The 23,485-nt window shown below is 50.2% G+C and overlaps 7 protein-coding genes across 7 annotated transcripts; 1 reads left to right on the top strand and 6 right to left on the bottom strand.

Moving 5' to 3' along the window:
* Window positions 1-269: 269 nt before the first annotated feature.
* On the bottom strand, window positions 270-4,379 carry AO090005000841 (EF hand domain protein; the record flags this gene model as incomplete). Its single annotated transcript, XM_023233918.1, has 5 exons — window positions 270-3,565; window positions 3,620-3,793; window positions 3,876-3,999; window positions 4,088-4,242; window positions 4,367-4,379. 5 exons carry the CDS (start codon window positions 4,377-4,379, stop codon window positions 270-272), a joined length of 3,762 nt encoding a protein of 1,253 aa, XP_023089119.1.
* Window positions 4,380-5,246: 867 nt separating this feature from the next.
* AO090005000840 (tubulin alpha chain) lies at window positions 5,247-6,940 on the bottom strand (the record flags this gene model as incomplete). The annotated part of the gene is made up of 6 exons (XM_001817802.3): window positions 5,247-5,469; window positions 5,523-6,477; window positions 6,538-6,613; window positions 6,685-6,711; window positions 6,786-6,826; window positions 6,916-6,940. The coding sequence occupies 6 exons, from the start codon at window positions 6,938-6,940 to the stop codon at window positions 5,247-5,249; spliced, it is 1,347 nt and encodes a 448-aa protein (XP_001817854.1).
* Window positions 6,941-8,955: 2,015 nt separating this feature from the next.
* On the bottom strand, window positions 8,956-11,820 carry erdS (aspartyl-tRNA synthetase, cytoplasmic; the record flags this gene model as incomplete). The annotated part of the gene is made up of 1 exon (XM_001817801.3): window positions 8,956-11,820. The coding sequence occupies one exon, from the start codon at window positions 11,818-11,820 to the stop codon at window positions 8,956-8,958; it is 2,865 nt and encodes a 954-aa protein (XP_001817853.1).
* Window positions 11,821-12,663: 843 nt separating this feature from the next.
* AO090005000837 (uncharacterized protein) lies at window positions 12,664-13,677 on the top strand (the record flags this gene model as incomplete). Its single annotated transcript, XM_001817800.3, has 1 exon — window positions 12,664-13,677. One exon carries the CDS (start codon window positions 12,664-12,666, stop codon window positions 13,675-13,677), a length of 1,014 nt encoding a protein of 337 aa, XP_001817852.1.
* Window positions 13,678-13,906: 229 nt separating this feature from the next.
* On the bottom strand, window positions 13,907-14,839 carry AO090005000836 (class I SAM-dependent methyltransferase; the record flags this gene model as incomplete). The annotated part of the gene is made up of 1 exon (XM_001817799.1): window positions 13,907-14,839. One exon carries the CDS (start codon window positions 14,837-14,839, stop codon window positions 13,907-13,909), a length of 933 nt encoding a protein of 310 aa, XP_001817851.1.
* Window positions 14,840-16,488: 1,649 nt separating this feature from the next.
* AO090005000835 (rDNA-binding RNA polymerase I transcriptional factor) lies at window positions 16,489-19,326 on the bottom strand (the record flags this gene model as incomplete). Its single annotated transcript, XM_023233919.1, has 2 exons — window positions 16,489-16,573; window positions 17,291-19,326. The coding sequence occupies 2 exons, from the start codon at window positions 19,324-19,326 to the stop codon at window positions 16,489-16,491; spliced, it is 2,121 nt and encodes a 706-aa protein (XP_023089118.1).
* Window positions 19,327-20,257: 931 nt separating this feature from the next.
* On the bottom strand, window positions 20,258-21,010 carry AO090005000834 (uncharacterized protein; the record flags this gene model as incomplete). Its single annotated transcript, XM_001817797.1, has 1 exon — window positions 20,258-21,010. The coding sequence occupies one exon, from the start codon at window positions 21,008-21,010 to the stop codon at window positions 20,258-20,260; it is 753 nt and encodes a 250-aa protein (XP_001817849.1).
* Window positions 21,011-23,485: the final 2,475 nt, after the last annotated feature.

Consider the following 23,485-nt stretch of genomic DNA (forward strand, 5'->3'; position numbering starts at 1 on the left):
TCCTTTCTGTCAAACAAGCATGTGGGGTTACATTACATGGGTAGGGTTGAGGTACCGCTGGGGAATATACATGACAGCAGTAACGATATGCAAGCCAACCAATAGATCAAATACAGAGTAAGGAAAAGAAAAGGCAAAAGGAAAGAAGATAAAGTGTCGAGCGAGTGGGTAAAGGGAAGCTATGTGCATGGTAGAGAGGAAAAGAAAAGAGAAGGAGAGTATTAAGATTTCGATGTCAGGTGATCTACTGCCTGAAAGGAAGACGGTCGTTAGTTAACTGTACGTAGATAGTTTGTTTTTAAAGTGAAGAGTGATTTTACCTTGTCAAGGTTGTAATCGAACTTTTCCAATGCAGCAAGTGATTCTTCGCGAGGGAAACCCATGCCGGTCAAGCGCTGAAGAATTTGGTCATCTTCTGTGCCGGTCTGGAGAGCCCAGCCTGGTGCCTTTCCATCATGGCCGGTTGGTGACGTTGCTGTAGCAGTGTTAGTGCCATTGGCAGCACCAGGGCTCTGGACATTGTCAAGTGGCGCAAATAGCGCTTCCCAGTCGTGGGTCTGGGGCTTCTCATTGGAGTTAGATGGGGATGCAGCACCCCCAGGGGATGAATGGGCAACATTCTTGTCAAAACTGAAGAAGTCTGAAGAAGCGGCGTTCCCTGCACTAGGTCCAGGAGAGGAAGCCTTCCGCTGCGTTGGGGAGTCAAAAGAAAAGTCGAAGTCGTGATTATTCTTATTGTCGGGCGTTTCGAAGTCGTCGTCATCATCCTCGCTCTCCTTTGCGGGTGCTAGATTAAGACCTGCGAAGGCCGCCTCAAAATCCGGGGCGCTGGGCTTTTGGGTAGGGGGCACGGCTGTCTCCTTGATAGGTTCCCGCTGCGGTTCCCCGTGAACAACTGGTGCTCCGGTGCTTGATTCAACGGAATGAGGGGCATCGGGAAAAGCTGTGGGGTCCTCACGTTTCGGTAAAAGACCGTTGAACTCGGGAGCTTCCCCAGCGGCTTCTTTTTCGAGGCTTTCTTCATACTTGGGAGGGCTTTGCTGCGAGTCCGCGGCTGGAGGTTTCGATGCTATCTGACTCTGCGGAGGGGCAACAGGGGTAAAGTTATCGTCGAATCCCATGGGCGCCTCGCTATCTGTGCTGTCATCATCATCGTCGTCATCATCGAGTTCACGAATGGGTGGGAATTCGGAGGCGGCCGGTGCACCATTGGGCTTGTTTGGAACAGAACCCTGCTTCATAGCGGCGAATGCTTCTTCGAAATCGTTTTTATTCTGAGACTTTGAACGCTGATGCGCTGGTCCACCGAAAAGCTCATCAAAGCTGGGGTCTTTCTTTTCCACAGGCTGTTCTTCATTGGAAGGCGATACAGCGGCATTTGCAAATTGTTCAGTCGCGCCAGGAATTTCTGGGAACTTCTGCTTCAATTCTTCAGACTCATCGAACGCGGGTGTAGAGGTAGGCCCAGCCTCGCTAGCTCCAGCTTGCGAAGTTGCACTCAAATCTGGCGTATCATATCTACTAGCAGGTGGCGAAACCATCGTCGAAGAGGTCGCCGACTGTGACTCGCCGAATGGAAGCACATTTGGCGTGAGCTGCCTAGACTGGGGCGGGGCTGGAGGCTCGTTGAAAAACGCGGTCGCAGGCGGTGGAGGGGATGCCGACGGGGTCGGTGCTCCAGAAGTTGCGGACTTGATCGAAGTTGGATGAGAATCAGCGCGGAAGGAAGTCGGCGGCGGCGGAGTGGCTGTGTTGACCGGAGCTCCGAGAGATGGGCCGAATAGGCTATCAAAAGCGCGCTGCTGATCATTTGAAACCTGAGGCGACAGAGCGTTACTCTCACTAGAGCCAGTCATCTGGCGTTTGAAGAATGGGTTTGTGTTCTGGCTAGTTGTTGAGGCAGCTGGACTGCTGACTCGAGGTATGGCGCTGGCAGCAGCCGCGCTCTCGTCTGGCTCATAGGTTTGTTCCTTTGAAAGGCTATCCATTTCCTCCTGCAGCTTCTCTTTTTCACCCTCTACAGTAGCAAGCTGCTTCTTGTTGATTGCTGCCAAACCTTTCTGCTGTCGCGCCTCAGAACGGGCCTTTTCGAGCGCCGGTTTAAGCTGAGAGACAGCAGCATTCGCCTGACGAATCTTCTCCTTCAGGCTTGCATTTTCCTGTTGATCGGCAGTGAGTGCAGCAGACACTTGATCGTACTGGTTCTGCAGATCCTGCCTGCTTCCCTCAATCAACGCGTATTCCTGCTGTAACTTGTTGGTCTCAGCCTTAGACGCATTAAGCCGTTCTTCGAGTGCCTTGAAATTCTTGACCTCTTGCTCGTACATTGCCCTGGCTTGAGAAAGCCGAACTTCGAAATCACGCTTTTGCTGAGAAGTCTGGGACAGTTCCTGCTCTGCTGAGGTACGTTTAGCCTGGACATTCTGCATCTCATTTGCCAATGAGCCTATTTGATTAGAAAGATTGGCAAGCTCCGTTGTCTCTTGTGTCAATTTGTTGGACTCTTCAGGATCATTATCTCCGAGAAGGTCATCCGACGGTGACGCAGGTGAACGTGTAGTGGGGCCAACGCCGGATGAGGCACCCGTCGTCTGTGGTTGAAGGCTTTGCCCAAACGACGAGGTCGGGACAAAAGGCTTGAAGGTCGTTGAAGTGCTTGGAGGGGATGCTCGGGATGTTGGGGAAGCAGGCATCTGGAATGGTACATTCGAACCACCCGTTGACTGGGGTACCTGCGCGGGAGCGGCAGCCGGAGTCGGAGCTGAGAGAGAGTCGAGACCGAACAGATCATCTGCAGCCGACCGAACAGCCGGCGCAGGTGCAGGTGCTTGAGCTATACCCGTAGCCTGCGCAGGAATAGGACCTGGGGCCATCTGGGCAGAACCGGGGCGACGCATACTTGGCGGAATTAGAGCTGGAGGCAGAACCTGTGGAAGCGGCTCCTTTCCACTGCGTACTTGACGGACAAGATACATGGCAACTGCAAATTCATCCTTTGTTAGTTGTCCATCAGCATCGATATCCGCCAAGTCCCATATCTGAGCAAGGGTTTCCTCAGGCAGTTGCGCATTCATGAAGAAAGTCACAGCTTGGTCCCCGGTGATCTTGCCAAGCTTTGCTGAATCGACGGTCGAGAAGATACTATCGAATTGTGATTTTTCGTGGGGAGTGATCAGCCAATCTGCACCGGTAGACTGTGCTGAAACGGGAGACCCAAATGGCCTGTTAATAGGGCTCTGTGTCCGTTGTGGTCCAGTGAACTGTTTCGGGATTGCGGGCACTGGGGGAACATCAAGTCCCGGACGAGAACCAATGGAGGCACGGCTAGATCCCCTTCGCGCAGCGGCTTCATATAGACCTGGCGGTAGAGTTTGCGGGATTCCTCTCATTGCACCTGACTTGTAGGAGGTCAAAAGGTGCATGGCAATGATGAACTCGGTCGCATCCAGGGCACCACGTTGCTTGGTGTCTGCGAGATTCCATATCCTGCCGAGGATTTCATTGGGCAGCCTTGCGCGTTCGAAAATCTGCTTAGCTATCTCGCCTATAATTATTACATAGTTAGCTAAGATCTATCCCTTCTTGAAGTGGGGGCATTGCGTGCCTGAAAGAATCCCACTCCTAGAGACGTCCGATTTCTCAAATAGCGATAGAAACTTGTTCACATCATCTGGGTTCAATGGGGGGACACGGATTGATGGCCCGGTAGTTGGCGGAGGACTTGTCGCGCCTGCCTCCCGCGTGGGGGCAGATGTATCGACTTGAATGCCATCGAACCTGGGTATCGGTGCGGCTAAATTGGTGACAAATGTAGTCAATATCATGCTCTCAAAATGTGAAGAAGAATAAAAACTAAGCATCTGCGAGTAACTCACGTTGTAAAGCCAATTCCTCTGACGGGGAGCGACCGGCTTGAGCGTGCCCGATCAACCGCAAGACAACACCGAACCCAGCGGGGGTCAGGAGACCGCGATTCTCCCTATCTGCAATTTGCCATATCTACAACACACCCCAGATGCTGTTAGCTAGCGGCCTTCCGTAAGGAGAAAAAGGGGTATGCAGTGGAACTCGTTGTGCGTCGACGTACCAAGCCAAGAGTGTCGGGAGCTAACTTGGTCTTCTCAAAGAAAGGGACGGCGACTTCGCCGGTGATGACGCCTAGATTAGTTGTGTCGGCGGCTTGGAAGAGTTGATAGAAAATGCGTTTCTCCTCAGGAGTCAGATTGAGGTTCGGGTGTCGTGCTGTTCGAAGCAAAAAGGAAATCCGTCAGTTCCGTTGTATCCATCGTATACCGGGTGCACCCATCCGTCCCCTGAGAGCTCTCCCACCCGCTATCTTAGTTGCGTCATTGCTGGCTAGACTTACTATTGTCAGCCATAGCTGTGATTCAGGAGGAGCAAGCCTCCCCTCCTTCTAACAATCTTCCCGAGGTGCTCGACAGGAGGTCCTTAAAGTTTCAGGGCTGTCAGCTTATCCAGAAGATGCCACGGGCATGGATGGCCAAAGCGCTGCCTTCTGGATGAGGTAACGCTGGATGGAATGGCGGAGATTAATGCCCCAATAGAGTCGCGATAGTAGAAAAGAGGGCACGTTCACTTGGGGACGAGGAGTTAAAGAACGGTAAAAACAAGTAAATATGGACGGGATAGGGTTGCCGAGAGCTTGCAACAAGCTGGAGGAAGGGTAGCGTTCACTTAGAGGGGGGAGAAATGAGGGATTGGGTTCATTTACTTCCGTAGCTTAGGCTTGGGTCCGGGGGGGGTTTCTGCCGGGCGGTCAGTCACCCTCAACCCAACTACTAATTAATATGGAGCTTAGGCAGCGACCATGGTGGAGTTACTTACATGGGGTATAAAGGGCAATGAGCCTTTCTTAACTTACTCAATTGGTGCGCTACTGTAAGCCAACAGTCTTGTCTCTGGCGGTCCTCTGTATAGCAATACATTTTTACTACTTAATCAACACCTCTGCAGTCTAAGTTGTTCTATCGTGCAAGAGCTACATGTGGAAGGAGCGGTAAATTCATCGCTATTTCAGGGATATTAAAAATATATCAGACAAAGAAAACAAAGTCTGTGCTAATCCAAGCTTCTCTCTTATTTGCAGGCAGTTCAATCACATAACCTTGGTCAACGCCTGTCCCCAGCACAACAACTCGGAAACAATCACTACCAGCGTCCAATCACATGGCTGAGCGCAACCATGGCTGGAATGCTGAACGAGCGGTGTTTTAGACGTTTTAAATTTAGTACTCAGCCTCAACCTCCTCCTCCAGCGAGTCGCTGGCGACCTCCTCGTAGTCGCGCTCGAGGGCAGCCAGGTCCTCACGGGCCTCGGAGAATTCACCCTCCTCCATACCCTCTCCAACATACCAGTGAACGAAAGCACGCTTGGAGTACATGAGATCGAACTTGTGGTCGAGAGCGGACCAGGCCTCGGAGATGGCGGTGGTGTTAGACAGCATGCAGCTATAACTGGTCAGCTTTTTATCTCTTGCACGAGTGGTAGATAGGGAACTTACACAGCACGGCTGAGGTTGGCAAGGTCACCGTTGGGAACCTGCTTAGGGGGCTGGTAGCAGATACCGATCTTGAAACCAGTAGGGCACCAGTCGACGAACTGGATGGTACGCTTGGTCTTGAGGGTAGCAACGGCGGCGTGGGTCTCCTTGGGCACAACATCACCACGGTACAGCAAGCAAGTAGCCATGTACTTGCCATTGCGGGGGTCACACTTGACCATCTGGTTGTTGGGCTCGAAGCAAGACATGGTGATCTCGTTGACGGAGTTGGCCTCGTGGGAGGCCTTGGCCGCGGAGATGACGGGAGCATAGGCAACGAGAGGGAAGTGAATACGGGGGTAGGGAACCAGGTTGGTCTGGAACTCGTTGAGATCCACGTTCAGGGAACCATCGAAACGCAGGGAGGCGGTGATGGAGGAGACAACCTGAGCAATCAGGCGGTTCAGGTTCTCATAGCTGGGACGCTCGATGCCAAGGTTGCGGCGGCAGATGTCGTAGATGGCTTCGTTGTCAACCATGAAACTGCAGTCGGAGTGCTCAAGGGTGGTGTGGGTAGTCAGGATGGAGTTGTAGGGCTCAACGACGGAGGTGGCATTCTGGGGGGCAGGGTAGACGCAGAACTCCAGCTTGGACTTCTTGCCGTAGTCCACAGACAGACGCTCCATCAGGAGAGCACCGAAACCGGAACCAGTACCACCACCGAAAGAGTGGAAGACGAGGAAGCCCTGGAGACCAGCGCAGTTGTCGGCCACACGGCGAACCTTGTCGAGGACCTGGTCGATCATCTCCTTGCCAACGGTGTAGTGACCACGGGCATAGTTGTTCGAGGCATCCTCCTTGCCGGTGATCATGTTCTCGGGGTGGAAAAGGGTACGGTAGGTGCCAGTGCGGACCTCATCGACAACATTGGGCTCCAGATCGGCGTAGATGGTACGAGGAACATACTTGCCCTGGCCTAAGACACCATAGCCTGTTAGAGGGCTCGGCGGCAAGATAACAAGTCAATACGACGTACCAGTTTCGGAGAAGAAGGTGCTGAAACCATGGTCAGGGTCTTCCTTCTTGCGTTCCTCGGTCAAGTAACCATCGGGCTATCGTATACCGGTTAGTCTGTGTGCCCGATGGAGATGAAGATGGATGGATTGTCATCGTGGCCACGTACCTGGATGCCGTGCTCAAGACAGTAGAGCTAGAACCATAATGTCAGTTTCAATAGTCACATTCCAAACACCTCTATCTTCTAGTATAGTTCCATCTCCGTACCTCCCAGCAAGAATTGGCGATCTGGCAACCAGCCTGACCAACTGCACACGTAAAAAAACAATTAGTAACGGTCAACAGACCGACTCCGGTGAAGGAGGCGGTGTGAGGAAAAGATTGAGAAAACACATACCGTTCAAACTAATAACTTCTCTCATCTTGTCGAGTCTAAAAGGGACGAATGTCGGAGTGACAAAGGAATTAAGATTGGAAGGAGGGGGGTGTGTGAAACGGAGTGGGTGGAATGTGGAAGGACTTTAGAGGGGGAAAAATGCCCTGATCTGTAAGGAAGTTTCAGGGGTAAGTAAACGAAAAAAACACCACCTGGGAAAAGAACCAAAAGAAAGGGAAAGGGGAACCGGTGGGAGGAAATGGGGGAGGAGAACAAACCCTTGGGGTGATTGACGAGGAGAAAAATAGACTAAGGGGATCAATTAAACAATTGCCCAAGACCCGAATGATCGGTCAATTTGTTGTGGTCTTGCGATGCGCTGTCAACCCAAAAGCAGGACTTCCACCTTTTCATTGTTGATCCATCCGTTGGGTCGCGTCGCCCACAATCCCATTTCTGATTGGCTTGTCCGATGCCGTGACCGCCCTTCCAGCCCACCGCTGACTCAGCCACTTATTTGGGCTTAGTTCACGGCAAGGGTCGATCACGTGTCAATGACGGCATCTCTTCGTGCAGCTGCATTGTATTTGACTATCCGTACAGCTTGCGATAGTAAGTACTATTGAAAATACTCACATAGAACAAGTCTCGGACACACAGTGCTCTATTTCTAGTCACCAACATTGCTGCGCACAATGGCCTAATTTATGGTAAGATCGTATTGACATTGAATCAATTTCATGTAAGGACTTCACTTAGGAATCTAACAGTTAGTATCAGATCTACCTCATTTACTACATACATACATATAGCCTACCATACTCAACTGCGTGTGGACTAGAACCATGACCGTCTAGCAGCAGCGTCAATTGAACATAGCGAACTCTCTGTCATGATGCTACTCCAATATCTACTCTTACTCTGCACCCTCGCATTCCCCGCTATCGCCAATGTCGAGAAAACGATCTTCATCGCTCCGCAACCCCTCATCATCCCCACGGTCGATCCTACCCTCGATGACCTAGGTCTAGATCGCCTCTCCTCCTCTAGTCCCGTTCTTCGAACCAGAATTAACGCTACATTTCCGACCAACGAGTTCCCTGGTACAGACTCATGGTATTTTCTGGAGAACTTGACCCCCGGCCAGCGGTATGAGGTGCGGGTGTGTTGGTTGGCAACTGTACGTCCTCATATACCCTCTACCAGTGCCCAGCAAGGCGACCAAAGAAAATTAGCTGACAAGTAGTCAAAGCAACCGACCGCCTTTACCCTGACAACGCATACTCTTCCACAAGCCATTGATGATCCCGCACTCTTCTCCTCGATTAGCCTCTATTCCCAAGCCCATCTCGCCTCCCCTCAGTCTAACGCTGTTCCTCGCAAATCTTCCTCTTTTCATGATCAAGCACCTACGTCTGATTCGGTGCTTTTCCTTCGTGTTACTGCGGCGGCGGACTACTTTTCTCTTAACAAAGCACTAATGGAGAATGTTCCCCCGGTTGCAGCGGATATCATCCTTGATCCCTTTCTATGGAACATCTTCCCGCAGTCGCTGGTACCGACGGCGTGTTATATATGTGTTGTCGGATGCTTGGCGGTGGTAATCGCATGGTGGGTGTTGGGAGAGCTGGGAAGAGTAGTTGATTACATGAACTCACAACACCCGGATAATAAGAAAGATAAATAATGAGCTAAGGCAATTATCTATATCATGGTTGCTAGTGAAATCTTGGGAAAACAATAGCAAAATGCATCAATATCATCAAGCTCAGTTTATGCAAACTCTAAGTTCCATATGGCCCCATCTAGATGTCTTACTGACAGGGCGGGGATTGACATAACATAATTTCACAAGCACATAAGAATCATGAGAGAGCATGAGGAAAGGGGTCATTACGTGGGAAGAACGAAAAGAGAGGGAAACCAAACAACATAACAACATGGGGAATATGTTTCAGGGAGGATTGAAATGCCCAAAATAACGAATCTGGAAAGAATAGTCCTCATGAAAGAAAGAGGTCGAAGTCCTGTAACAAACGCCTAACATAAGAAGGCAGAACATTAGTCTTCGAAAAAGTGAAGGACAGCCCGGATACCCTTTGACCCTAGCCCATGAGGCGGGTAGGCGATGTAAAGGGGGTCGTCCTGCGCTCCCAATTTCGCACGGAACTCGCTCTTGCGAACCAAATGGAACTGCTTCGCCAAGGTTTCGTAGGTATGCTGCAGCATCTTCACCTTGGCTCCGTGCATGTTGTGTCCCGGGGTAAGAGTGGTGGTGGCGCCAGCACCGAAAGTGAGCGACTTGACTCCAGACCGAGCCGCTGTCTGGATGGCGTGGGTAACAATATGCTCAATGACACCATTTGGAGACCCAGGGAAGTCAAAGCTGTATTTCACCTGCATACCATGGGACGGGGATAATGTGGCCAAGGCGACAAAGGCGCAAATATTACCTTCCTTGTCGACTGCATAGAAATACCAGCGATGGGCATGATCGCGCCATGGACGGATCTCAGACAGGTGCACTTGAGTACCTTTACGGTTGGACAGCCAGTCTTGAATGCGCTGATCAATCTTCTCGCGAATGTTGTCCGGTACCATCTCACCCTGGTTCATGCTCACGAGCTTGATGCCCTCGCTCTCCGAGTGTCGGATCTTCCGAGCAATTTCCCCATCTGAAGCAGCTTGGTTGCGGGACGGATCTACACGCTCCTCTGCGATGCAAGACAAGCTACGCCAACCAAGTTTCTCGCCCAGGATAGCCTCAACCTGAGGGGAACATAAGAGCCAGATGGGCTTATACTTAGTCTCCCGACGCATCCATTGCAGGAACTGCGTGATCACACGCGAATACTGCCCAGAATCGCACAAAGGATCGCCTGGGATCACTGCATAATTGCTGCTGCTAGGCACATATGAGATTGCTGCGCCGGTCGCCAGGTCACGCCAAATCTTAAAACGTTCATCACCCCATGATGTGGAAGTCGCATCACCATAATTCGCGATGAGATGCTCTATTGGCTGCAGGTGGCTCTCATCGGGCGCCAAGTGACCTTTTCTGTCGCGGACCCAAGATGGTTCGACGGTCGAAGACTCTGGGTGCCGCAGTTGCAACGTTGGGGGTTTAGCGGGGAAACTCCGAGGATCACGATAGAAGAGAGAAGCGAGGCGAATGTTACCCAACTTGAGAAGAAGCATCAGGAAACGCTCCAGACCCACACCAGCGCCGGCGTGGGGAGGTGCACCCCATCGGAAACCTTCCATATATTCCTCCATAGTATCAGGATTGATGCCCACACGGCGCATATTTTCCTCAAGCATTTGGGGATCATGGATACGCTGACCGCCTGAGACGATCTCTTGGCCCCGAATGAAGATGTCAAAGGAGTTAGTGAAGCGGTTGTCATCAGGATCGGGCATCGTGTAAAAGGGACGTGCACTGGTGGGAAACTTGTCGAGAATGTAGTAGTCCGTGCCGTACTTCTCCTTGACGAGCTCGCCAAGGCGAATCTCATCGCGAGTATGTAGGTCATCATCTACCGGCAAGGGATTTCCCTCCTCATCACGCCACCCGGAGTCGTTGAGCATCTTGATACCGTCGGAGAACCGGATGATTGGCGTTTCTTCGAGCCAAACGACGTCGTCGGACGGGAATTGCTGCTTCACGGTCTCGATCTCACGACGGAAGCGGCCATAAATGCCTTTCAGGATATTCTTGATCACAGCATCTAAAACCTCCAGCATCTCATGGTAGTGCTCTTCAATTGCCATCTCAATATCCAGCCCGGTGTACTCCGTCAAATGGCGGTGGGTATTGGAATTCTCTGCGCGGAACACAGCGCCAATTTCATACACTCGACCGAAGTCCGCCGCAATAGCCATCTGTTTGGCCAGCTGGGGGCTCTGAGCCAGGAATGCATCACGACCAAAGTAATTTACTTCAAAGACACTAGCTCCAGACTCAGTGGCGGACCCTTGCAGCTTGGGTGTATGAATCTCGATGAAATTCTGTTCATCAAGGGCTGTCCGGAAGAGATTTCCCACTGCAGATTGAATGCGGAAGATTGACTGAGATGTGGGTGTACGCAAGTCCAGCAAACGGTTGGTTAGACGCGTGCGGTCAGGGATGTGACTACGTCGACCTTCAACGCGCTCTTCCTCAGGAGTCTGGATCTCGGCTTCATAGACGCTGAACGGGACAGGTTCCTCCCGCCGAACGACAACGTGAACCGCATCAATGGCCAGTTCAACATCATGAATGGTGCACCCCAACACTGGCACCTCTGGGGCTTGAATAGTGCCACGAACCTGTACTATAGAACCCACGCGCAAGTGCTCGACCCATTGAACCATGGCGATGGAATTCTTGCCCGGGGTTTCATGCAAAACACCCTGGAAAGTGTAGAGTTGTTGGCGAAAAACAAGGAAAACCAGCTTGGCACTCATGCGACGGATGATATGCAAGCGCGCCGTGAAGAGGACCTCCTTGCCCACCGAGTCCACCGAAATATCCTCAAACTTGGTCCGGAGCTCCCGCGGGCGAGAGCGCGACTGGAGGAGTGGCAGCTCGCCATAGCGAGCCTTCATCTCTGCAGTCTCCTCACGAGCGGCAGCTGCGACAGCCTCCTTGTGACGTTCAGATTCTTCAGAATGATGCTCCTCGCTGAGACGAGAGCGTTCTTGTCGGCGCTGCTGACGCGCAAGGCGTTTCTGCTGATTTTTGCTCATCGTCCCCGTGGTGGGAGATGAAGAGTCATCTGAGAAATCATCTGAAGACGAGGCATAGCCGCCACGATCCCGCAAGAATCCACTCAGGATACTGCGTCGAGGGGACATTGACCCCGAACGCCTGCTTGGAGCGGGAGACGAGTCATTTGTATCAATCTTATTGGGGACGATCTTGGAAAGGGCCCGTTTGATGGACATGATGATTGCGTTTGTGTAGCGGACGATAGAATCATTAAAGAGAGTAAGTAGAGAGAGTCAGCAGTAAACTTTGACAAAGCCGCTTCACCCCGGTGAAGGAGGGGCACGGCGGGAAGGATACGAGTCGGAAGAGCTTGATCTCTACGACAAGACACAAGTCCAATTGGAGAATGTAGACTTTCTTGAAGGCCGGGACTTTCGCGGGGGGTGTCAAAGAGTTAAACATCGGATTTTAAAAGAAAGAAAAGGGGTTTCAAAGGGGAAAACGAGAGAAAGTGTGCTTTTTTCACTTTGTCAGGGTCCGGAACAAACCGTGATGTCATCGGCTGAGTGCCTCGGAATCTTTGCCAAATTCCTTATAACTGGACCATCTGAACCAAGCCAAGTTTCTAGTGTTAGTGTCTAGAATGATCGGATTATGAGACAATTCCCATAGTTCCCTGTTTCCTATTACCTCTGTCTGTTCTGAGACCCCTGGAGCTTTTCTCAACAAGGACAGTCATCCTCCTCCTCAGTAGTATACACATACATACGTACATACATCCATCCATCCATCCATACATTCTGGTGTCCCCATTCCCGGCTTGGCTTTTTCTTAGTTCCTGATCCATCCCATGCATTGATTACTATTCGACTTTGTTCGTTTTGACTTCCCGGATTTGCCTCCCACGAGAGTCCATCTTTTTTTCCTTCATCTCGTGATCCTTTCGGTTTCGTATTCCGTGAATAGCGATCGTCTCAGTTCTGATCTCAATAATTCATGGTCGTCTTTCCTTTCCCTTCCGATTCTCCAACATCCTCCAAAACTTAATTGCCCCTTCAGCAAGGGTCATATTGTTAGTCATGGCATCGTCGCGATGGTGGCTTCTCGTGCAGGCCGTCTTTTGGCGGTTTCTAATGCGCATTGGCATGTTCATCCACCATATTTCCTTCCCACGACCACCTCGTCGCTCCTTCGTGCGATCCATCCCGTCCGGGTCGTCACGAGTTGATTTGTACTTCTACTGTCCACCCGAGTATTCTCGGGATATTAAAGAAGGTCGCAGGTTTCCAGTAGTGGTTAATTTTCACGGTGGTGGGTTCACCCTAGGATGTCCGACCGACGATAGTCGCTGGGCCCAGTCCGTCCTGGCGGAAGTTGGTGCCGTCATGGTCAGCGTCGGATACCGTCGAGCCCCCGAGCATCCGTTTCCCGCCGCTGTAGACGACGGGGTGCGAGCGATCCAGTATCTCTCCGCGCATGCCATTGAACTAGGACTGGACGTCTCACGCATTGCCCTCAGTGGCTTTTCCGCTGGTGGTAATCTAGCGGTCACGGTACCTTTGCGCCTCCGCAGTCTAATGTGTCAAGAATCCCGCGATCCATGGCTAGATCGTGCGGAGTCCACCGAACAGCTTGTCGATGCGTCCGCCAGCGACGTCAACATCGTTGCCCTCTTTTGCTGGTACCCCATCTTGGATTTCGAGGAGTCCCGTGAGCATCGGCGGGCTGCGAGCATCATGCCCGATAAAACCCTCCCGGAGTTCTTCACCAATCTATTCGATGAGGCGTACTTGCCGGATCTTGCGGAACGCCGATCGCCGTATGCATCGCCTGTTCGGGCCGCGGATGCCCTTCTCGCCGATGCCCTTCCCCATGATATCTTTTTTTACATCTGTGAATGGGACATGCTTCTTAACGAAGGTCAGCAATTTGTGCGTCGCTTGCAAAATATTAACAAACATGTCCGCGCCATGATGATTGAGAAAGTACCGCATGCCTGGGACAAGTCCCCGAACCCGTGGCGAGATCAGGAACAGGTAGATATTCTCTATCGCGACGCTTGTGCCGACATGAAAGCCATCTTTAATGCGTAGACGTTACACCGCGGCTTACATCACTCACATGGGCCTTATCAACGGCCTTGCTTTTCTTTTTTTGGATTTTGATAGAAGTGCATTATTGGCGTCGGGTCAAGCGAGTTTGCGATTTCCATAGTGTACAGTACTGCGTTCAAGAACAATGAAGACAATCCATTCAAAACTATTAACAAAGTACTCAGACAGATGACAAAACTATCTCGGCGGAAGCCCAACCACTCCATTATTAGCCAGATACTGTCGCAGGTTTCCGCGCTGTCACCGCAATATATTTCCACCCACGCTGATAGTTGGCGACAATGGCAACAGTGTTGATGAAATACGCTTCCAAGCCCAAAGTCAACACAATCATGGATGGGACATATAGGAAATAAGCGAGAAACCGTATCATTGGGTTTACATTCGGCGAGATATCACGCTCCTGAACATCCTCAAAGCCAGCCTTGTTCAGCATCCCAGCCAAGCCTTTCTGTGAGCAAACATGTTCGCTTCGGTCCTCTAAGAGTGACTGGGACAATTCATTTGCCGTCTTTGAGATAGCACCATGCAAGCGAACCTTGTCCATAGCCTCCTTTTCCGATTGGTTTGTTTGCTGAATATCGTCATCACCCCAGTGGTCATACTCGTATAGGGCGATCCTGCCTCCGGGCTTGAGTACTCGATAAAACTCTGACAGGACGCGGTTCAGGTCGGTCGCATGGACTAATGTCTCTATGGTGTAGATGCCGTCCAGTGAACCGTTTTCCTCCGTTTGAAGATCATGATAGTCACCTTGCTGGACCGTCAATGCATCCAAAGGCGTGACTGTGTCTGAATTGTGCTTGGCGTTCCAGTCGACCTTATCAATAGCCTCCCGGACATTCTGTTGTGCTTGTTGGACGTGCTCTGGAAGAATATCGATAGCATGGACTTGCAGTCCTTTCTGCGCGAAATGGATCGCCACCTGACCGTCTCCGCAACCGGCATCAAGAACTCGAGCACCCGGGTTCAAACGCAGTGATCGAAACACCTGGTCTTCCATCGCAATAAGCGCGTGATGGACCGGAAATGGCCACCAGACATCCGGGGGGTAGTAACCCAGATGAGCACGGCCGCCGTAGACGATCCAATTCCCAAGGCGAGTCTCAAGGGAGCTGTAATATCGCTTGACACCGTCCATAATTATGATGTAAATGCAGGAGTCCTGTCCACACGAAGTTACTGTAGTAATCAAATCAAAAACTTGGGTGTTTAACCCATGCTTATATGCACATGTACCATTGAGATGAACCTAAGTACCAAACCAATAGGACGTCAGGTTACCTTGTCAGAGTTTGATTTCTCCAATAATGGAACGCCATTCTGGCTCAGATAGAGAGTCTGAAAACCATCTTTGCCTTTGTTTCGGCATTTTGAGATCTAATTGTGACATTGATGGGTTGTGAAGACGAGGGGGGCGGTTGACTCGATTTGTATTGTTCGTTGGGCCGCTTGTATATTGTTCTTTCTGGTAACCCACTAACCATGGGTCCAATCGTTGGGTCGTCTTTGTGATTGGTTTATTGCCAAGAGCACCCTTTCTCGGCAACTCGTACTCAGAGCAGATTTGATAGGAAGATGTGTGGGCTAGAACTATCAAGATGGGTCTGTTGCCAAGCAAGCAATCGATGATCCGTGAATCGGGTCAAGAGCATCACTGAGGTGACCTTCAGAACTTGCCTAATGCGGACACCAGCCCAACATCAGCCACTTCAGACTTCGCTCAAAATTGCCCATCTGGCTCTCAGTTGTGGTCATGACTTGCTTTGGTTAGCTGAGAGAATCGTATTCTACAACTGCCATGTGATCTAGTACACGTCATTATAAACTACCAGGTCCCGAAAAGAAGTATATAAACCGACGTTATACCCATCAACACAATGCATATGGTTTAAGACGGCCTCATAATGTTTTCAATGCATCGCCTAGCTTAAATTATATTCATCGCAGCATTCTCATAAACGCAATTATCATCAGTACCTCCACTCACCCTCGATCCCTCCTTGAATGGACGTCTTTTTCCAAAACTAACCAATCCAGCAATTATCTCCAAGCGGCTACAGACAACGTAACCTCCCCTCTGGATTCGTCTCTGGCAGGGACGATATATGCAGGCTGAATCGTGGATGACGTTTCCTTCTCTCTCTGGCCCTCGTCTCTTCGAATGGAGGTCCAGATGTGGACGTGACGGACTTCTTCCCCGAACTAGAAGCCCCCGATTCTTCTATTAACTGGAAAGATATTACGACGGGGTTATTGTCAGACCATCGGCCAGGCATATCCCCAGATTTTTATATTCTCCTGCTATGATTCATTGACGAGATGCTGATAATTGAGTTATTAATCTCAAGTTCTACTCCTTACAACCTATGTACGAAAGCTTAGGATTTCCTCGTCGGAATTAATCAGATTACCTCAACTGTAGTGTCATAGGGCATTCCGGTGCTTGTACTGAAAAATTGGGAACCCCTATCATCTGTTTCTAACTTCTTCAGCTGACACTCACAGAAATCTTAGATAGCCTCCTCTCAATATAACCCACGATACCAGCCAATTCCAAAACCGTCTATTCATAACTATCATTCCTGCTCTTCCCGCTCTGCCTCGAAGCAATATCATGAAATAACTACTCTACACCCAGCTGCTCCTCAAGATGGGTCGCCCAGCCCCTAATCTAGCCAATCCAAGGCGTATCGCCCCAAAAACCCTCAAGAGCCATAGTCCCAAGTCCCACAAGGCCCATCACAATGGGGTACAGACATAGGCCATATAGCCCTGTAAGCTATGCACCTAACAACAAGCAAAACACATCTGCAACCGAATATCACCGAGTGCAGACTCCCGTTCTACCTGTCGAGGTACGAACCCTTCTTTCCTGTTCCGGTCTCCACGGTGGTTTACAGCTGGTCCGGTAGGTTTGGCGAGTGAATCTTGATATGGTACCTCTGGATGAAAGCGCCATGTCCGATGTACCTGGGCAGCAGATGCTCGAGTTGTACCGTGCATCGTGGCAGCTGGTGGATTGGATGCGGTATGAGAGTGAGGCGTTGGGAGGGTTGTTTTTTGCAGTTGAAGAGAACTCTGGGATATTGGTTGGATTTAAGGTGGTGAAGGGTTGTTGGTTAAAACAGATTAGGTTCTATTTATTTATTTACTTATTTTATTTCCTTTCTTTGGGATGCATTAGTGAACTTTCTCATATTGATATTTAAGGTCGTTCGATATATTTGTATATATACAGTATTCATTGGGAGAATGTACTACGTAGCTACGGAAGCACAGGTAGTATATTTCCCAAGTGTGAATTTCACTCTATACCATGCATTATCATACATTCACCAATCACATCATCACGCGTACCAAGTAGGTGGACCAAATCAAACAAAGCATGGTAGGTATCTCTCGCAAGATCAGGGAGAAAATGACAAAGATCAACAGTCGAAAGAACATAATGACGCTCCAGACGCCACGCTAACAGCAGCATAAAAAACTTTTCTTTTTTGGAAAGAGTCGTTCAAAAACGCTCAAGAAAGGGGTATTGAGAACTGCGAGGGAAGAATGTAATTGTTTTCCTTCAAGGAAACGAATTTACTCATCATCAGTGCCCGTTTCGTCACTGAGATCATCGTCCGATTCGAAATCGTCAACCTCACTATCGGATTCATCCTGGTCATCACCGGGGATACCGCGCCAGTGGATGTAGTCAGCTTCCACCCAGTGCCGGCTGCGGGGGAGCTGATACGGGTCGAATGGGAAGTATGCGTCGAGTTGGTAACCGAGATCATCACCGGCACGAGTCTCTCGTTCGACTAAGCTGAATCGCGGGTCTGCCAGGGCGGCCAGATTCCGGAAAGATGTCATGCGGATTCGTTTGTTCGTTTCGAGAATGCTGAACACGTACATTAAATTCAGGTGCTGGGACATCCGTGCGAACTCTGATACGATGGCGGGCGAGCACACCTTCAGCGGGTTCAGCTTAGAATAGATGGTCTGGTGAAGGGCCTCCTTCACCATTGGTGGGAAGGTGATGTCTTCTATCTCAAGCTCGTCTACTTGCTCGATGCTATCACCCTCTGTTGCTGCAGTGGTCAGGTCCCGCCAGCGGAAGCAGAAGATGTAGAGTAGGGCCTGTGCGGTGGAGTAGAATGGGCCGTAGCGACGGAGGTCAGGACCCCGGCAGGAAGGCTCATAGAGGTCACGCAGATCCCTCAGGTGTCCGCCTAGTAGACCGAAGACATCTCGTACAATCTCACCAGAGATGTGTGCGCCCCGGGCAACAAAGCTAGCGAGGTAGGCAGCGGCAGATTGACGCGTGATGGCTGGCTGCATTTTATTGAAAACGATCTCGATGCATGCCGTGGTAAAGCGGTCAACAAGATCGGGGGACGACTGAGAGAAGTGGAAGAGGAGAAATTGGGAATGGCGTGAGCGATAAGTTGGAAGGATAATGCTTTGGAAGTGGCTAAGTAAGAGATCAAGCGTATTCTCCTTGTCATCCAAGGTGCCAGAGGCGAAGGTCGGTGCGTAGTATGCAAACAGAGAATCGATCATGCCATCCAGCTTGAGAACGTTATCTTTGATCGTCTTAAGCCGCTGAGACTCGGCGTCTATCGAGTCATCGCTGGCGACCGATGCATTGTCATCGTCATCGTCCTCACCGAAGACAATGGCTCCAGGAGAGACAGCATGCAGAACCTCCTCTTCCTCTTCATCATCAAGATCGTCCATATCCACCTGAATTTGTACATCGATCTTGACGAGTTTTTCGGTGAGGAGAGCAAGGATGTCCGCTTGCAGTTCTGGGGCATAGCCAATTACTCTGATGAGGTTTTGCGTGTACGCAATGTTGGCCTTGGGAGAATCGGTATCAAATGGAAACTGCATGGACAAGACGGGCGACAATGATCCGCTACCGGACGGAATCAAATGCACTATGTGACGGATAGCCATGTGGACCCGGGTGTAGATCTCTGGCACGAGGACGGGAGCATAGCCCGGCAGCTTGCCCGTGCCCTTGGGCAGCTCCCCTAGGTAGGTGACCAGCATTTTGAGCACCGGTCCCAGATAACTTCCCTGAGCGGCCGCAAGATTACCTAGGAAGCGAATATACAACTTAACATAGGACTCGTCGCGCCCGAGCCATACGCTGTTCAGAACAGCGTTGACTAGCCCGTTGCAGCTGCGATCCAAAGAAGCCACGTTTGACAGAAGGCCCAGAAGATGATATCTTAAAGTCGTATGTGTAGGTACATCGTAGGAAAACATGCCATCCTCTTCTCCACGCCGGGGATCCACTGAGAAAATTTCTTTGATGCGGTCGTAGGCTTCGCTGTCGGTGCCCGAGATATGCCGTTGGATAGCACGGCGCACCTCCTCGCGAACCACAGCCGCACTTTTCTCTGGGGCCCCGGTGTTCCCTTGCACCCTTTCATCGAAAGAAACCATTTCAACATCCTTGAACTGCACCCGAGCCCGCTTCCTCGGGCTGGGGAGCCCCTCGCCGTCAGACGAACCAGAGGACGAGGGGGACAGGGAAAGATTCATATCCTCCATTTTATGTTTTATACCGGCAGTGGGTGTCTCCTTAGCAGTTTTCAAGATAGGAACAGGAGAAGACGTAGCTAGCATCTTGGAGCGGCTAGGCTGTCTGATTCCCGTCGCTGGGTTGCGCGAGGGCGTGGCGAGGGCGACCATGATAGGTCAGCAGGAATGTTCAGATATGCAGCTGGAAGGAAGGAAGACTTTGCCCGATGCTCGTCATTTGTTGGACCCCAGAACTCTCGCTATAACACAAGCCGAGTATTGGAGAACAATGAACGTAGAGCACACGACACCGAGAGCGTGGTCAAAACTCGAATGTCCCGCTGATGCTACAGATTATAGGCGCACTGGGAGTTAAGGATGACCGAAAACAGCCCCATCTGTCATCTAACACACACACAATCGTAGCAAGCAGTGCGTTAGACGTAAGCAGATGAAAAGGAAGAGCTGGTCTAACGAGGGACACCGAGGCGGAGAAGCGTCCTGCTTGAAATTTTTACTGTGGGGCCTCAGTGGAGCTTATCCCCGTGACCAGCGCGTGACCGGCGCGTAACCGTGCACCACTCAGTGCCTGATTGGGCAATATGGAAATGGCTTACTCACTACTTTTTAGTACTAAATAACTAAATGGCGTGCGGAGTACTCCGGGTGAACTTAGAGGTAAAGTAGTTTAAACTGCAGGCATGGTTTCTAATCCTACTCGATCGAAAAGAAAAAAAAGTACAGACTCATCATCGGTTCCGTCGATTTCAGTAGCATAACATAACCCATCACGAAAATACAATATGTAAATTGAAACATAGTCCACAAGATAATTGAAAAAATTCACGCAAGGAACAGTTCCTCTCCCAATGGTATAAAGCCGGTAAAAAAGAACAAAAAAAAAAAAAAAAAAACAGACGAGTTCGTTAAAGAGCGAATATTAGTAGGTCATAACAAATGATGAAGAGACAAGAAGATCCAGTTCTTTCCCGTTTTGGTCGACGTCATCGAGCCGCTTCCGCATGACAATGAAGCTTCATAGCCACTGTCCGCATGCAATCGGACCCATTCGATCGTCAAAGATGCTTCCGTAAAGATCTTCAATTTCTACTAGGTATTCGTCCACGGTGAACTTCATCAGGCCTTTGTTCTGCAAAACAAGCTCCTCTTCATCGAGCACACGAGCGCCACCAAACTCCTCCACAACCTCATTCACTTGCTCCAGCTCCTTCCCAAAGGGATGTGGTTCGGGATTGGAGTATTCCTGAGCTGGCCGAATTGCAGGGCTGCTGCGCACGGAATTTAACGGAGGAGGCGATAGCCGAGAGATGGAGCGCTGACGAGCCAACTCTTGGTGGGACCGTTTCGTGTGGGAAAGCGCCCGCTTGGGAACCAAGGGCGCATCTGTAGACGATGCAGTCGATGTAGAGGATCGAGGATGGCTGGTCACAGTCGCTGAGCGCTTGGGGAAATACGACGATAGAGGATTGGGCTCGATGGGAGAGTCGCTGGGAGTTGTGACGGGCGATCCGAAACTCTGATGCGCAAAAGACAGTTCCGAATCATCTGGAGATTGGAGAGATGACGTAGACGACGATCCCGCTGAATGAAGATCGGGCGCATTGTAAGCGAGCATATTCGTGGTCGACAACAACTCCACCGGTGCTGAGATCTTTCCCCGATTGATGGTCCCAGAAGAGAATTTGACTTGTCCTTCCCTGTAGGGCATCGGTGCCGACACCTCAGGGCGCTTGTGGCGCTTGGTAAATGCTCGGGTCAGCGAGGACATGGTGGTGGTTCCGAGAGTTTACAGCGATGCGATATAGTAGTCAATAACGTTCACCCAAGAAGCGGGTTGGTATAGGTTATTTGTATTGCAGCTGCTATTTTTGATCGACTGTCACGTCAACCGTCACTCTTCCTTATCAAATAGTCCTCCTATTTTTAGTGCCTGTCAAACGTTCGTTTGCGGTACCGATAAAGAATGTGTGGTGACGATTGCGGGGTTGGCACCAGAAGGAATGGAAGATTAATGACTGGAATGTCCGTTATCAGATATGGACGGTGCGCTTTGATATACGAATTCTCTCTTTTTTTTAGTTGTTTATCTGTCTCCGGTGCTTGTCGAAGATCAAAATTTCTGGATATTCATTCAATGAAAGTCGAGGCGGAGATTCCTTTTTCTTGCACAGCAGAAAATCGGATGGTGGGAAGTCCCGTCTCAAGTGGGTGGATTGATTGACTCAAGGGGTGGAATAATTGCAGCAGCACTCTGTACTGGCTAAATCGGGGCGGACAACCAGGACGCGCCACGGGGTTTTAATAAGGAAGTGTAAAAAGTACCAAATCAAGGATAGAAGGAGGGAATCCAGGATCATGTAAATAAATCCAGGAGAAGAGAATGGAATGAAAGAATAAGAAGTGAAATAGTTGATCCAAGGTAAAGAATCCCCCAGGGAGGAATGGACCAAGAAACGAAGAAAGGAAGAAAAGAAGTGAAGTATGTAAATGAGAGGGGAAGAAGAGGAAAAGGAAGGTAAAAAGGTAGGGGCGGAGGCGAATGGCCTTATGGGAGTGTTCCAGGCTTTTTCGATCCACCAGGCTGATGGACACCCATTTAGAGTTTTACCTGCTGGTCCCCTTCAAGGTTATCCAGTCACCATCTGTTCGTCGGATGCTTCCCGCGTTTCCCACGGTTCAGTCACTCACTCTCCTATGGTTCAAACAGCCTGTTCCTTGGTGAACAATAGGAAAAACTTTCGCCTTCTGCCAGGGGACCCTGACTCTTGTGGATTCTCATGCGTGAATTTCGGTCTTTTTCAGGTTCGAGAACCTATATGTGATCCATGGGAACCGCAAATGCCGATGTTGACCCAGAGTACAAAGTAAATATGGTATGTTTTCTCTCCCCCCGGTACGGAAGTACCCCGTAAGGAAGGCCCCAAAAATCAATCAATCTATGGATCTATTAATGGAGATGCGATTATCTCCTGCTGACCTCAGGCAGACGTCTTTGCATGATCCGGTCTTCCGACGGCCAAGACCGCTTGATGTGACTATCCCACGCGGTTCCTTGCGACCTGCCATTCGGTAGATATGGACGATGCGAAGCGCCGGGGCTGTTTTCTCAGTTGCGTGGCACACGTACGACGCAGAGTGATGGCCATTAAATTAAACCATGACCTAACCATTACTACCACTCGATACCCAGGTAACCTCTACTTCTCCTCCCTTCTGAATACCATCCCTCTCATAGGAGAATACTTGTATCCTCCTTCGACCCGTGTCCTAGATGCCAACATGAGACGGCACGACCCCTGGTATCCCCGCCCTGGGAGGAATCATCCATGTCCCTGATTAATTATTTTTTTCCACCTCTCCGACGAAGAAAAACAGAGCAATCATAACGACTCAAGCATCATCGCACTGCAATAGTCAAGCGACGGTGCCGGAGTTGGCGTCAGGAACGGCAACGGAATGACCTCTCAGGAGCGCCATGTACCATCAGCAGTGGGGATGAAACAACTCTGCGGCCGCGGTGTCTCAGCGTATCGCCAGCCAACCAAAATACTATTAGTGCTGTGCATGACTGTGGAGTGTGTGATCTACGAAGTATGATAGGTAAACTTTTTTTTTCCTGTGCTATATGATTGATCGATCCAACATACTTCCTACTGTATACTTTTAAGGTAGTATCAGCTTTCATTCATTCCTTTGTTTTTTGGAGGACCTATTCGTCGCACAGAAGCGTGTCGAGACTCCTGAACCGATCTGAAATCTGATCCCGACAATGGGCTTTCGGTGTCAATGCGCGCGGGTCAACTCCACCCAGTGGGTAAACTTAATACACGAAGTAAATTGTGGACTTCGTTTGCAACTCTTTTTATTGTCACAAGGGCCAAAAGAGGGCGGATATATCACCCATCATGGAGGTCCTTCTGATTAACGAGTTACCATCTCAGGTTAGCCCCCACTGCTACTTTGACTGGGTTGGTGGCCTCTTCTTTTTCTTTTTTTTTAGCCTTGCTTTTTCTTCCCATGTGGGATTTGCAGATGATCCTGGTACTACAGTACATAATGAAAGAAAATAACAAAAGCAATAACTGATATTGTAAATCTACCTGTCACTTGCATATTGTGAATTAATTCGCCTTTTTCTTTGTTTCAACGCCTCCCGTATCACACTGTCCCCTCACCCCATCGCTAAGCGATACCGTGACATCCATCGCCAATTCCCGGGTTACTTAAGTAATTGTCGGCTTTA

This window comes from Aspergillus oryzae, chromosome 1 (assembly GCF_000184455.2).
Source record: "Aspergillus oryzae RIB40 DNA, chromosome 1".
NCBI classification, from domain to species: Eukaryota; Fungi; Ascomycota; class Eurotiomycetes; order Eurotiales; family Aspergillaceae; genus Aspergillus; species Aspergillus oryzae.